Below are 14792 nucleotides of genomic sequence, written 5' to 3'. Positions count from 1 at the left end.
CCGCCCTGTTCTTCGGTGGTCCACAACAGAGGCTAACCCTAACAACCCATTCTTTGGGTGCCCTAACTACAATGTTAATGGTAAGAGGTGGTGTGGTTTGTTTGTCTGAGCTAACATTGGAGAAGAAGACCTGAGAGGAAGGGTAATGTCTACTATGGATGGTGACCAAGTTAGGGTGGATTTGGCTTGGAGAATTGGGAAGATAGAAGCTGAAGTTAGAACCCAAAAAATGTACATTTTAGGTTTGGCTTTGTTTGTAGTTTTTGTTGTTGATTTTATGTTGGTAGTTAAAGCTTCAAGATGAGTTTGTGTTACTGTATTCAGGGTGGAAGTGTATTAGAAGAAAGAAAAATTTTCCTTCTCAAATGTCATAGTTGTTTTCTGTCATTCAATGAAATTGCTGAAAGAAATTGCAAAAAAATGCATCTGAAGTAGCATAATTGAAGCTGGAAGAAATTGTAACAATAATAATATCCATATCAATAAGTTTTAACAAAAGTAACAATAATTCTGCCATACTAATGACAACTCTTAAGACAAAATCCACCTTAGTCAAAGGACACAGAGTGCCATCATTGTCATATTCTATTCAAATATACTAAAAGTCTACTGCCATAAATTCAGGCCACAAAACAAAAAGCATCATTTACAAAAAGCTGCCAAGTTTCATCCAAAATAGGCAAAAACAGGATCAGGTACATCTTCATTTCTTTTTCCTTGGTGGCTTAAAGCCAGTTGTTGGGACAAATTTCAGGAAGTTGGCCAGTCTTGAAGATGTGGCTGAGCTTGCTCCTTGTAGTGGATCCACAGTAATCGATCCTGATGGTGGTGTGGAGGACCTCCTTCTTGTCTGCAACTTGGATGGCCTCGCAGGTGGATCCTGTTTCAGTAGGACATAAATTCAGTTGAACGTGGACAACAATTTTGAGTATGAGTTGTGAAACTAAATGCAACTACCTCTTGACTATGTTGGGACTGTTGTGCATCGGATTACTGTTTTGGGTTGTTGGGTTATTAGCACCAGGATTTGTTGGTTCTGTGGTCTTGGGTGGTGAAGTATTATGCATTGGTTCAGTGTTCTTGGTGAATGGAGTCTCATCAGCAGGGGTAGTGGGTTTATTAGCCTGGTTTGGGGTTTCATCTTGTAGGGGTTCATTGTCAGCTTCATCACTAACCTCTCTCAAATCATCATGGTCACCCTCAACATACTCCACAATCTCTTTTCCCTCAAGAATTTCTGGTGTTGTAACTGCATGCTCAAAGTAAACATCAACCAGCCCCTCATTCTTTTCACCCATGAAACACATCTCTCTCAACTCATCATCACAATTCAGAGCTCTTAACCCAATGTCTAAACTCCTCCCGGGCACATGCCACCAACATTCTCCTATCCTATCATATCCTAGTTCCTTATAATAATTTCTCACCCAAAAAACATCTAAAGTATCTACATCAATGTCCCCAACGCATGCCTTCTTATCAGGAGAATATATGGTCATCCCGTTTTCATCTTTCTGAAACTTTCCCCCATGGTGGAACATTATATCTAAGTGCACATCCATCTGCATGATTCACAAAAAATTCTTTTCAGCACCAGTTCCACACAATGATCCCTTTAACATAGTTTTCATCAACTACATTCATACATTATAGAAACATATATCAAAATAAAACAAATTTATCCACCATCAGAACAGAGCATGAAGACAAACCCCAAAAAAATAGTTGCAGACAACATCCAAATAAAACCCTAGCCCAAATTCCACTACAAACCTTAGAGAAAAACAATATACAAAGCAATAAACTATGATCAACAACCATCAACGCATTCCCTAAAATTTGAAAAAATAAATTTTTAAATTCTTCACTAACCTCGGTGATGGAACAAAAGCTCCTTGTTGCAACAAAGTACCTCCTCAGACAACTGTTCAGTGTTCACTTGTGATCAAGCAGTCTCCGGAATCCTATTGCTTACTCGTTCCTGATTTCAGTGAGTAACGGAAGAAAGACATTTTTCCTCTGTGTCAGTCATGGAGGGGTTGAAGACGAAGAGTGAAGACAAAAGAGGGAGAGGCCAACGTTTTGTTTTCCATCGCATATAAACGACGTCGTTCAAAGGGGGATTTTAGCGCCAATCTAGAAACGACGCTGTTTCCACCGTGTCCAGCGTGGCAATATTTGCCAAGTCACTAACGGCGTCAGACCTCCGGTGACGGAAAATAGGGTAAGGACTAACGTGGTGCATTTTTTCGAATCTGGGGGACTAATTTGGTGCAATTGGGATCTGGAAGACTAAATCAGTGCAACTCGTCAATTTCAGGGACCAAAGTGGGGCTCAACTGTATAAATAGGAGGTTAATCCTCCGTTGAATATACACATCAATAAAAACAATCTCCCCTCTCTCTATATTGTCTTCTCTTTTTTCATACGATGCTAATATATAATAGTAGTGAATATATAAATTACTTCTATTATTATAATGAGATAATTATATTAGTGAATATCAAAACTAGAGTCTTCTATTTACATTTTATTTTATATTATATCTTCTTTATTTATTTATTCTACAACATATCCAAATATAAAAAAATATTTTTCTCAAAAAAAATTGTTAGTTCTATCATTTAGCCAATCTTAATGGGTGTATAAATTGATTTATACAATTATTGTATTTTCTAAACATAATATCTAATTATGCATTTTCATGAGTAAATTATTAAATTACTATTTTTATTTACAAAAATTAAAATATCGATAAAGTTATTCAAAAATAAATAAAATTAGTTTTTTTATTTAAACGTTAGTTTTATTCATAAATAAATTTACAATCTCACTACATTTATATCTTTTATAATAAATACTATTTTGATATCAGTATTTTTTAAACAATCAAACACACAATTTTTTTTGTTTTATTAGTTAAAAAATAATTTAGATATATATAACAACCATATTTTATAGGGTGGCAATAGTGTTTAATATATGAATAATGTTTTTGATAAATTTATTGGTTTTCTAAATTTTTATAGATAAAAATGAAAATTTAATTTTTTAAAATGTAAAGTATATTTTTTGTCTTTAAAATTTGTCAAAATTTTTTAAAATATTCTTAAATTTTATTTTATTTTGATCTTGTCCCAAAATTTGTTGATTTATATCAAATATATTCTTGATAGCTAAATTTTTAAAAAATTAGAATCAATTCAACAATAATTTATGATAACTATCTCTAGTTTGCTTTTATTGATGGTTGTTCTTATAAATTATTATTAAATTAGTCTTAAATTTTTTAAAAAATTAACCGTCAAAAGTATATTTAATATAAATAAAAATTTTTTAATACAAAATTAAAATAAAATAAAACTTAAAAATTTTTTAAAATTTTTAACAAATTTTAAAAACAAAAAATATACTTTATTTTTTTTAATATAAAATTACGTGAGCTATTTTATCAAATAAAATATATCTTTTAAGAATTATTTTATTTACAATCTTTAAAAGATTATTTTATCAAAATCTAAACCTTTAAAAACAAAAAAAATTATTTATTCGCCAACGAATTATAGCTCAAATGACATGGGCGTCACTATAATTAATAATTAATACTATAGCAATTTCATTCTCCATATTGTAACCTTGATACTCACTCACTGCGCCTCAATCAGGTTCTCTCTCTATCTGTCTCTCTCTTTCAATTCCCAGATCTGTAGCACCCGGAAGAAAAAAAGAAAAAAAAAAATTCAACCCTTATTTTCTAACCAGCCAAAAACGCATGCAATTTATAACAATTTAACTAGAATCTTAATTATTATTGTTGTGATTGGAATATATTTGACTAGTGAACAACACCACACTCCATGGGGAAAGATAACCACCCTTCCGCTATGGAAATCGACGATCCTAAATCCGCCAATTCCGATCAGATTGTTCCCAAGTTCTCCATCAATGGTTAGGTTTTTCTTTTTGTTACCCCTCTCACGCTGTTGTTCTTATGCTTCTTTTTTTTTGTTTTCTCAAATTCAGGTCAATGTTATTCCTATTATGTTTCACTTAGCTGATGAAAATCAATAATTTAGGATACAACAGCGAAATTTTAATCAATCAATAATGTATCTTTTTTTTTTTTTTTTTTTTTTTGCAGTGCTGCAGCTCTTGAAATCGGCACAAATGCAGCACGGTTTGCGGCATGGAGATTACACTCGATATCGGTATGTGTCTTTGAGATTGAATTTGGTTTTTCCTGAGATAGTTGAGTAGCTGAATTGTGACAGTGACAGTGAAAATCGCCAAATTTGGTGTCAATATATTTATGGAATTTCTTTTGTACCCTTGTTTTTATGAGGGTACCAGTACTTTGCGCTGAGATTTAATCACGAGTTCTGACGCTGAGATTTAATCACGAGTTCTGAAATAACTAAAATGTTGAAATTCCCATATTCTGGCTATTGTCTGACCTCAACAGCAATGATTTTAGCGTTACCATTATACTTCCTTGATCAATCATACGGAAAGTTCATTCAAGCCATTTGATTTAATATGATGAATTATAAATTGGTAATTGATGTTTTTTTTTTTTAATTTCCCCTTAATGTTGTAGGAGGTATTGCACAGCTCGTTTGAGGAGGTTATATAAATCATTGAAGTTTACTCATGGTCGAGGCAAATATTCAAAAAGAAACATAACCGAGAGTACCGTCACTGACGTAAGGTATACTTTATTTTACTGTATCTTCTTCATTGGCATGAGCTCTGCGGAACATTATAATTAGTTTACATTGAGTGTTATAAAAGCGAGAGTATGAGAAACTTAAGGACCTGTTGCATGTTAGGCTTTAGAATCTTCCTCTATCAAATTATTTCTGGTTTATCTTGATAGTATTTGTTTCTTCTAGCCTCCTGGATTATCTTAAAGATATTGACGATGATGCTTATTGTTATCTCAACTAAAACTCTTGCGCCATTGCTCTTGAACCACTTTTAGATATCTAAGTGCGTCAGTTAATATTAGTGTTTCTCAGACTTAACCCTAAATCCATCCTTGTGAACACCTTCATTTAAACGTTGATTTCATTTTTCTGGTGATGTTTGAGAAAAACGGATTAAGAGACATTTAATCATTCTGTCTCCCTTTTTTTTAAATGAAATTATCTATTCATGGGCAGCATGGTTAACATTGAAAGATATATTGTCAAAATTCAGGTTTCTTCATGTGCTTCTATATTCGGCAGAGAGAGCTTGGAGTCATGCCATGGAGAAAAGACAGCTTCCAGATGGCCCAAATGCACGTCAACGTATCTATTTGATTGGCAGGCTACGGAAAGCTGTAAAATGGGCTACTTTGTTTTCAAAATTATGTGCCATCAAGGCAGATTCAAGAACATCTCTTGAAGCTGAGGTCTGGATTTCTGCCAGTTATTTCAGAAAAAAAAATTATGTGTAGTGATGGTTGTTATCTTCTTCTGATTTAGTTGTGATATCAGATACTTCATCTTTATTTTGTTTCGTATGTTTACTCTTCCAATTAGCTTAGCTTTTCAAATGCCTGTTTATTTATTTATTTTAAAGTTTCATTCATATATGTTTGTGTTTCTTATAAGGCTCATATGTTTCATTCAATCTACATAGGTATTGTAATAATAGAAATAGAACAAAGATTTGCATGAATCCACAAGAACTAAACAAGCCATGATTCATGTTATGATCTTGAACATTTTGTTAAGTTTTGGTTTCATCCTCATATATAAATGTTCAAGTAGAATCTTTGTATTGTTATCTTATATAAGTTTTTGTCCAGTGGAGTGCTTTAACCAAGACAGTATATGTCATGAAAATTATTCGAAATAAACAACATTTTATTGCATTGAATGAATAAGACTAAATTTAAAAAGATACTGCATTATTTTGGAATTGATAAGAAACTTGATAGTTTTTCCTTTAACTGTGTTCAAGTTCATTAGTTCTGCACTTATTCAAGGATCGTGCACCAAATTTGGTGTTAATTTGGAAGTATTAGAATTAATCTTAAATTGAAACTTAATGGAGAGGAGACTGAAACTTCGCCCCAGATTTAGGTACTAAAGTATATGTTACTTTTATTCATCATCATCATCAACAACAACAGCAACAACAACAAAGCCTAAAATATATTTTACTTTTATTCATCAAACTATCTAAGTTATCTTGATTGCTGGGTCCAACTTCCAAGATAACCTGTACATTCTATTATGTTCCTGCTCAATGATTATGTTTTTCAACTTATTAACAATGATTGTGAGTCTTAGTGTTGTCAAAATGCAAATCATTTGATGGTTCTACTTTTTGTGTTTTTTGGGTAAATGCTGCTTCCTTTTTGTTGATGAAGAATGAAAGTTCTTTATCTTTTCTGTTTATTGAATTTCAGGCCTATTCATCCTATATGAAGGGTAATTTGTTGTTTGAACAAGATCAGAACTGGGATGTGGCTTTAATGAGCTTCAAAAGTGCCAGGTACCTCTACTTGTCTCCTTGTTTGCTGCCTCAGAAAGAAGATGAAATAACTGTCCGTTATTAAAAAATGTATGCCCTTTTTGTGACACTTGTTTTGTCTCTTAAATTAATTTTTTTTCCTTATTTGACAGGGCTGTATATGAGGAATTAGGGAAATATGGAGATTTGGATAATCAAGTTTTGTGCCGTGAGCGAGTTGAGGAACTGGAACCTAGTATACGATATTGCCTTCATAAAGTTGGCCAGTCAAATTTACAGACCTCTGAACTTTTGAACATTGGTGACATGGAAGGTCCTGCATTAGACCTTTTTAAAGCAAAGTTGGAGGTTGGTTTGGATGTATTTTTATACATATCAATGGAGAAAAAAAGTGGAAAGAAATATAGCTACACCATTGACCACCTACAAATCATGAATAGTAACAGGCTGATTTGCAAGATATGCATATTAGTCTTTATTTGTGATATTAAGTGTGAACTAGCTTTCTTGAATAACATTAGGAACTTCCACCATCTTAATTTTTCTTAGAAACTCAATTCCTTTCATTCTGGTTGAATCCTACCAAGGATCATTATGTAGAAGTTTATGTCAATATATGATGCATACTGATCACTGTTGCTTTTTTTTTTTTGGTTATGATACAAATTCTATTTTCATTCTAGAGTCTTAATGAGCTATATTATTTAAAGCAATAACATAACAAGCATCTTTGCAAACACTTCCTATGATATTGAAGAAAAAGTATGATTATTGTTTGTTGCAGGCTGTTATGGCAGAAGCAAGATCACAGCAGGCTGCTTCCATGACAGAGCTCAATTGGCTTGGCCATAGGTTTCCAGTATCAAATGCAAAAACAAGGGTTGCCATTTTAAAAGGTTATAATAATCTCATTTTAAAAGCGACATATGTGAATCTCTGCACTCCTTTATCTCTTTGGGTATGTTTGGTTGGGAGGTGAAATGGGGTGGAATATTTATTGATGAACTTCATGTGGATTTTTATGGATTTTGTGAAAATGATTCAAGCAAGAATTCTTTTGTGAATTTTCTTTATGGATTTTGTTATGTGCTTTAACATATGGTAGCTTTTCTCTGGTTCATTCTCCATAGTTCATTCTTTACTGAGTAAATTTACTCTTTGGTTAATTTTCTCAGCTCAAGAGCTCGAGAAGGATTTACATGGTTCATCGGCAGACTCAACTCCATCAGACAAGAAACTTGTTATTTTTGACAAAATATTTTCTGCGTATCACGAAGCCAGAGGTTATATTCGAGCTGATTTGGTATGGGAAATTACTTGATATTCTTACCGTTAATTATAGATAAGGTCTTCTCTTAGCCTTGTTGCAGGGGTGGAAACTGGTCCACCCCTGGGGTGATAGTTTATCTATTTCTAATATTTTATACGTTTTAGGCCACTGCAGGAAATGCAGAAAACGTGAAGGATGATTTGCATGGTCTTGACAAGGCTGTCAGTGCCATGTTGGGAGAAAGAACTATTGAGCGCAACCTTCTGTTGGTTAAGGTTGCAAAAAGTAAACTTGCTAGGCGTCGTGATGATAAAAATGATAAAGTCACCAAACCTGAAGAGCTTGTTCGTTTATATGATCTCTTGCTACAGGTTGATATCCATGATTTTTCAAGAACATTTGTATCAAATTATCACATTTTCTCTTGTTTAAAAAATATGTTTTCTGCTGTATTTTCATGTTATGCTCCTCAGATGAATGACAATGTTTGTGTGTGTTTGGCAGAATACAGCCGATCTTTCCGATTTAGTCAGTTCAGGAAGGGATAAAAAGCCAGAAGAAGTGAGCTTTGCTGATGAGTGTGCATGCAAAACCTTGGCTTTTAGAGCAGAAAGGTCTGATTCCTTGGAGCAATTATTTTAACTTGTTATTGAAAGACCTCTTGTAAATTTGGTTTTGACTAAACTTGAAAATTTTGCTGCAACAAAAAATTTTACAACTTATAATCATTAGTTTGATTGCCGAGTGTGGTAAATTTCGGTGACATTGAATGATTATTGATTAGAGGAATGTTAGAGGGCCAATAGAATTTATTGTTTTTGGCCCGCAGTTAGCCAACAATGTTTGAAAGTGTGGGCTAAAACTATGTTGTTGGGTTGATAGACTAAAGGAATTAGGTTGATAGCTAAAAGTGATGGTCAAAAATAATAAATTATGTTGGTCAATGAGCTTTTCTTTATTGATTATTTAATAGTGAGTCCTTGTAACCTTCATTAATCACGACAAATATTCTCTAGCTTGACCCTAGGTCAAGATTGAACTTTCTTCTCCTTACGCTCTTTGTGTACCTAATTAGATAATAGCTTTTGTGTTCTGTTTTCACTGTTTTCTGAAAACTTGCTTTGACTTTCAAATACACATTGACCCGAACTCTTAGGCTTCAACAGAACCCCTATTTACCTTTCCCATTTATGGAAAATTTTCTATTGATGTAAGCATTTGGATATATTTCCCCATACTATTTTGCCAAGAATTGCAGCAAAGTTTTTTTCTTTTTCGAGTCATTGAACGGGTTTGGGATTTGACTGCAATGTAAAGCAATATTTAGTTTCTTCTTTGTCTTTCTTGTTTGTTTGGGATTTCTCTCCTATTGAGGGCCATGGGAGAGATTAGGGAGATAGGGAATTGGAAATTATTGTTTGCTGGTAAAGCTAAATGTGTATCTGGCTTGTTGACAACAATCATGCTTTATCTAAATATATTGTTGGGTCTTTAAAGGATGGTATTTCCAGAACTAAGTTACATGCCTTCAACTTATGTGCAGGTGCTTTTATGTGGCAAAGTCATACAGTGTGGCTGGAAAGAGGGCTGAAGCCTATGCTTTGTATCATCATGTTCGCAACTTAGCAGAGGATGCCTTAAGAAAGTTTAAATCGTTAAACGGTGACTATAAGGTAATATTACCCTATCACTTTTTCAGGGAAAATCACACCTCATTTCCCGTGAGTTCAAATATATACACTTTTGGCCCTAAAGATTAGAAGATGCTGGAATTGTTGATAATCTAGTTCAAACTAATTTGAGATTCCATCTGCTGTGCATCCAATACTTTATTTTTTTTTCTGTTCAATACAATCAGAATCTGGTGTGTATGCTTTTGAAACTTTTGTAGGATTTAGTTTTGGTGCATTTACGCTATTTTAAAACATGAATAATTAAAGCATCGTGTTTGGTTGCCTATAATTTTAGATTCATCTTTAAAATTCACAGCGTTAATAGCCAAAGCGTCGTGTTTACTTTGATAGCTGTTATATTTGATTCCTTTTAAGTGTGTATTAAACCCCACGTGTTGGCAGAATATGATAAAAGACCTGGAGGAGTTGTGCAAGCAGTGCAGATCTAACAGTTGTATAGAACATGCCTTGGGGATCATGGAAGAGAATAAGGATCAAGAAAACATCTCTGAAAGGATCTCCAATATATCATTGACCGGGGCTGAGCGGGTACTTAGCATTCTATTAAAACACGCTTTAAATTTTTTGTTTGTTTTGGTCATCTTATATATGTGTATCTCTTTTGGGAAAGCTTGCTACGTATTTGTAGGACCTAACAAGATTATAATAACTTTTAGGTTTGATTATACTACAAGCACCGCTTTACTTTAACTTAATATTTACTTAGGTCCTTATAATATTAAAATAAAGTTGTTTAAACTTTGATATTTTACAACATATCCCATTCTTATTTTGTCAAGAGTCAAACACACAAATTTGTTAAATTAAACCAAAACTTTTTTGTAACCGTAAATTGCTCTATAACCTTGATTACAGAAAATGTATTTAGTGTAGGAGCTTGATTGAAAATTTTAGGAGCTTGATCGAAAATTTTTAAACTAGAGATCTATTGGAAAATTAGGTCAAACTATAAAGACCTACAAATTAATTAAACCTAACTTTGATTGATTTATCCTAACAAGTACCCTTATCTGTTTCAGTTGGAGAAATTCCTCCTTGATAAACTTGATGTTTATGAGTCTGCTGTTGGCGATTCCAATGTAAAATGTGCTCCCCGCATTGCATCCTTCCCCCCACCTTTCCAGGCCATTTCGCGCACTCCAATCGTGTTGGACCTGGCTTATAACAACATTGAATTCCCATCTCTTGAGAGTAGGATGAAAAAACAAAAGGGCGGCTTCATGAGTAGAATATGGGGATGAGTATCCTGGTTTAGGTTTTTGGTTCTTCAAGTTGAATGTTGTTTAACAAATATTATGGTATTTACCTTTGTTAACTATTGTTATGAATTTTGTGATGTTGATATGAAAAAATTTTGGTCGGTCTAGATGTTTGAAAAGTTTCCGAGGAAAGATTGTGTTGCATCACACTTTTGTTGTAACCTTTGACATAAACTAGGCGATTCTAAGTTGATTAGGAAGGGAAATTGATGAACGAGTCTGTTGGTTATTAATTATTTTATATAACTAAAAGTAGGTGTTTATTGACCTAAGTTTATTCATCCATTGTGACATTTAATGTGAAACCTGAATAATATAGTACAATGAACTCATTGAACCACTCATATTGGGTTTAACAAGAGGAGCTATATATGGAAAACAAAAAGAATAATATAATGAAGCTAATGAGTTTATTACTTATTAGATGAAGTGACTTGAACATAATTGTTAGTGTAGGAATTTTGTGAGAACAAAAAGAATAATAGATCAATTGCTTCCTTTTTGGATAATGCTAACATAAGTCATCATAATTAGTTTCAATAACATAAGATAGAGATTGCATTTAAGATACATTAGAAGTTGTCTCGTCCATAATACAAGATACTGCAGCTAGAACACTTTCTAATTTCTACTGATTAGGTATTGCTTGAGGTTCAAGATGCCAACTATCCTCAGGAATACCATACATTTCAATTCCAGGAACTCTGTAAGCTATAACTTGATGAGAAAACCTATGCATATCTGCTTCAAAAACAGTAAAACATAGATCAAAGCCCTCATGTTTTTGCCTCCAGAAAAATGTTACACAATTATGCACCTCTTCTAGTTTAGCAACTCTTATCCCATTTTCTTTGGAGAAGTCTGAAATAATTTCTACTATTCCAAATTGACATTTTTCATAATCATCATTCCCCCAATTCCTATCCCAATTCTTGTACACTGCCCAAATTTCACCCTTATTGGGATAAATCATGTAGTGTTGTTGTGGCCTAGTTGCACCATTCACATAATTGACCAAATGAGAGAAATGTGACATATTCAGCATGACCTTACTATCACAAGGTTTGAACATTCCACAAGCAATGAATCTATCTCCCATCAATCTTTTCTCAAAGTTTCCTAATTCATGTTCTAAAAGTGTCACACAAACATGCTTATTAGAAATTACACTATTCACCAAAGCATATTGGCGTGGCATCATATCTTTTCCACAATAAATTGCCCAAACTTGGCCAGTGGAAAACACACATTTTGATAAACTTTTCTCACCAACATCACTAGGATTAGTATCCTTGAAGATCAAGTTGTTGGGCAAAGCCATTTGGTCCAATTCAAATAAAGCTTCATCTCTTCCTCCAATAAGCCTATGAGATAGGATCTTATGAGAGAAAAGAAAAAGTTTTTGGGGAGGAACATGAAACAAAGTAGGGCCCTTTCTTCCACATGTTAGTCTTTTGAAGACACTGCAGAAACCATTAACTTTCTCCAAAGGAACAAAGTCTCCACCTTTGCATATTGAATAATCAGAAAGCATTTCTATGAATCCAAGCTTGCTCCTTTTAAGTTCTTCAGGATTGCACCTCCAATCATCAAGAACCCCATCTTTGTAAACTGCCCAAATTTCACCCCTTTTTGGGTAAATCTCAATCTGATGCTGATTCTGATCATTCATCAAACCAATATTCCAACAACATTTGTAGGAAAAGATCTTAGTCCTCACATGATCATCACATGCATTTGTGTCTAGGCAAAAGACTCCACAAGCAAGAGGAAAACCAGCATTACACAACATTCTTTCATCATCATTAAATGGAACTGGTTTCAACCATGTAACACTAAGAAAATCACCACTTTTGACATTGATCTTTGCATAAGGGCATTGGTTGAATTTAACCTCATCATGTTGATAGTGAATAGCCCAAATCTGGTTTGGTTCAAACAAAATGGCATTTCTTTCTTCCTCAAAATTATAGAATTCTTGTTTTTGTTGACATTCTTGATATTCAATTAAGGATCCCTCCAAGCTCCTATGTTCAAATGGAATTTCAAGATTTGGGAAATCTTTCTCCAAAGTGGAGGCAGATTCTGTGCTCTCTCCATTAAGAATCTCGTCCCAAGAAACGACATCATTTTTCTTCCTAAAGTGATGATCATGAAAACGCTTCTCTTTATCCGAAACCATGTCCAGTGCATTCTTTACAATCTCTAGTGCTAACTCAGATCCAGGAAACTCATCTTTGATTCCATTTATCAATGTAACAAGATCATGAAGATAACATCTAGCATCTGAATAAGTGGCTGATGGATATATCAAATCAAGAATGCAATCAAGGTGAATCTCATTATCTGATGATAATCTTACAATTGAAGCAAGAAGTAGTATGTCACAGATTGTAAGCATAAGATTGATGTTATCAAGTTCAGGGTATAATTTCTGTGCACTGAGGAGCTTCTTTCTTGCACCAATGTATTCCTCACTTTGCATCAAGATTGAAGCACCCCACATTTCTTTTAGAGCCTCTACCTTCTTCTCATTCAAATCTTCAATAATCTCTTTGGAGGTAACATTCCTGATGAGAGAGTTAGCCCTACCATAATGTGAATGTTCGCGGCTCGCACCAGATTGCCTCCTTTGCAAGATACCTGTGATCTTGAACAAAAAAATATATATAAAAATTACAGTGAATGCTAAAACATTCCAGAAAAATAAACAGAAATGCAATGCTTCTAGTGCAGCACTCTCTGAAATTAACTTGATATTAAAGATAACAAAAAAGGACAAATAAAAAATAAAACACTTCAAATCCTAATTAATCCTAAATCTGAACCATTGATATAAAATATAATAAATGAAAAGTTTAGATTTGTTTAATTAACAAAGAGTGGAACACTCCTTAAGGATGAGGCATAAATTATTATAGCATCTACTTGTTTATAAGCTATGGTGGAATTGGTATGTGGCAGATTATTCTGTGGCGGTTTCAAAAAGAAAACTAGAGACTCATTACATTTTTACCAAAAACAAAAAGTTTAGAATAATGGTAACAGTATATTATTTATGCTCACCTTTCATGGATACTGAGTTAATTGATTCTCCTCTACTAATCAACTTGGGTTGGTCGAGTGGTCAGCTCACTCGTCTGGTTAAACAAGTGTCGGGAGTTCGAATCTCGCCTTGTGCATGCAGCAACCCATTGGCCAGCGGCAGACCCTTAAATGGAGCTCCGATTCGCGACGGATTAGTCCTTGGCCTGTCGGGCTGGGGGATACGGTGGGCAACCAAAAAAAAATTGATTCTCCTCTACTATATAAGTATAAATTGATTCTCCTCTACTATATAAGTATTAATTCTCTATTAAGAATGTTAATTAAGAGCAAAGTATAGTGTTATGTGAATGCAATTCAAATCCATTTAGATAAGCCCAATTTATGGTGAAACTGGTAAAGTGTTCTGTTCACATTTAACATGAACTCAGCTAAAAATTGTGAAATAAAGTAGAAAATGAAGAATTTATGCTTTTTTCTTTTTTAAAAAAAAAAAAGAAAAAGAAAAAAAGTGTTGGTCAATGTCAGTAGAGTCCCAATGAGACAAGATCAGAAGAACAAGTTTTGTGTGAATGTGATGAAGACAAGGTCACAAGACCCACTTTTCTGTTCTTTCCTTCACTATTGGAAAAAGATATGCTTCTCCAAACGTCAGATTCTCTTGCAGTTCTTTTTAATGTGATTTTTACTCTATTCTAAATTTTTATTTTTCATCATTAGATTGACTTAGGTGTATATTATTATTATTATTATTAACTTACTTTGATATCTTTCATCTTATATATTCTTTAAATTTTTCTGTGCTTTCCAGAGACTAATTGTTTTTTAGTAATTATTCTGGTATTGTTCGAAATTAGGAAAAAAAGTACAAAATGTCACATAATAATTCTCATTATACCCATAACAGAAATGAATCTCCTTATATTTTATTAAAATATAGAGTATTATATTTTAATTAAATTTTAGATAACTAATTTATTCTATCATTTGATTGAACTATAAAACTTGATAAATAATTGTGTAAGTTTATAATATATTTAATGTGTTCTGAGTAGGGG

At 33.3% G+C, this 14792-nt stretch overlaps 2 protein-coding genes across 3 annotated transcripts; one reads left to right on the top strand and one right to left on the bottom strand.

Annotated features, from left to right (window-relative positions):
• The first annotated feature begins 3610 nt into the window (after positions 1–3610).
• On the top strand, positions 3611–10961 carry LOC107613205 (signal recognition particle-related / SRP-like protein). Of its 2 annotated transcripts, XM_088496307.1 has the most exons (14): positions 3620–3666; positions 3841–3949; positions 4143–4209; positions 4599–4709; positions 5201–5396; positions 6402–6487; positions 6619–6814; positions 7251–7362; positions 7642–7769; positions 7901–8107; positions 8241–8350; positions 9280–9409; positions 9812–9958; positions 10450–10961. In XM_088496307.1, exons 2-14 carry the CDS (start codon positions 3859–3861, stop codon positions 10669–10671), a joined length of 1803 nt encoding a protein of 600 aa, XP_088352433.1. In that variant the 5' UTR covers positions 3620–3666; positions 3841–3858; the 3' UTR covers positions 10672–10961. The 2 variants fall into 2 exon arrangements, with proteins under 2 accessions (XP_088352432.1, XP_088352433.1); XM_088496306.1 differs by having other exon boundaries at positions 3611–3949.
• Positions 10962–11317: 356 nt separating this feature from the next.
• Positions 11318–13762, bottom strand: LOC107611778 (uncharacterized). The gene is made up of 2 exons (XM_021110177.2): positions 13756–13762; positions 11318–13332 (listed from the first exon to the last, which is right to left on the bottom strand). The coding sequence occupies exons 1-2, from the start codon at positions 13760–13762 to the stop codon at positions 11318–11320; spliced, it is 2022 nt and encodes a 673-aa protein (XP_020965836.2).
• Between the last annotated feature and the right edge of the window lie 1030 nt (positions 13763–14792).

Source organism: Arachis ipaensis, chromosome B8, assembly GCF_059453495.1.
Source record: "Arachis ipaensis isolate K30076 ecotype BB chromosome B8, ASM5945349v1, whole genome shotgun sequence".
In the NCBI taxonomy this organism is placed as follows: Eukaryota; Viridiplantae; Streptophyta; class Magnoliopsida; order Fabales; family Fabaceae; genus Arachis; species Arachis ipaensis.
This window is presented reverse-complemented; position numbering and strand designations above follow the sequence as displayed.

Excerpts from the sequence above, each read along its gene's own strand:
- LOC107613205 (XM_088496306.1), top strand. The coding sequence starts at position 3,859 with ATGGGGAAAGATAACCACCCTTCCGCTATGGAAATCGACGATCCTAAA. Across the intron at positions 4,710-5,200 it reads AGTACCGTCACTGACGTAAG|GTTTCTTCATGTGCTTCTAT; the intron begins GTATACTTTATT and ends GTCAAAATTCAG. Across the intron at positions 9,959-10,449 it reads CATTGACCGGGGCTGAGCGG|TTGGAGAAATTCCTCCTTGA; the intron begins GTACTTAGCATT and ends TATCTGTTTCAG.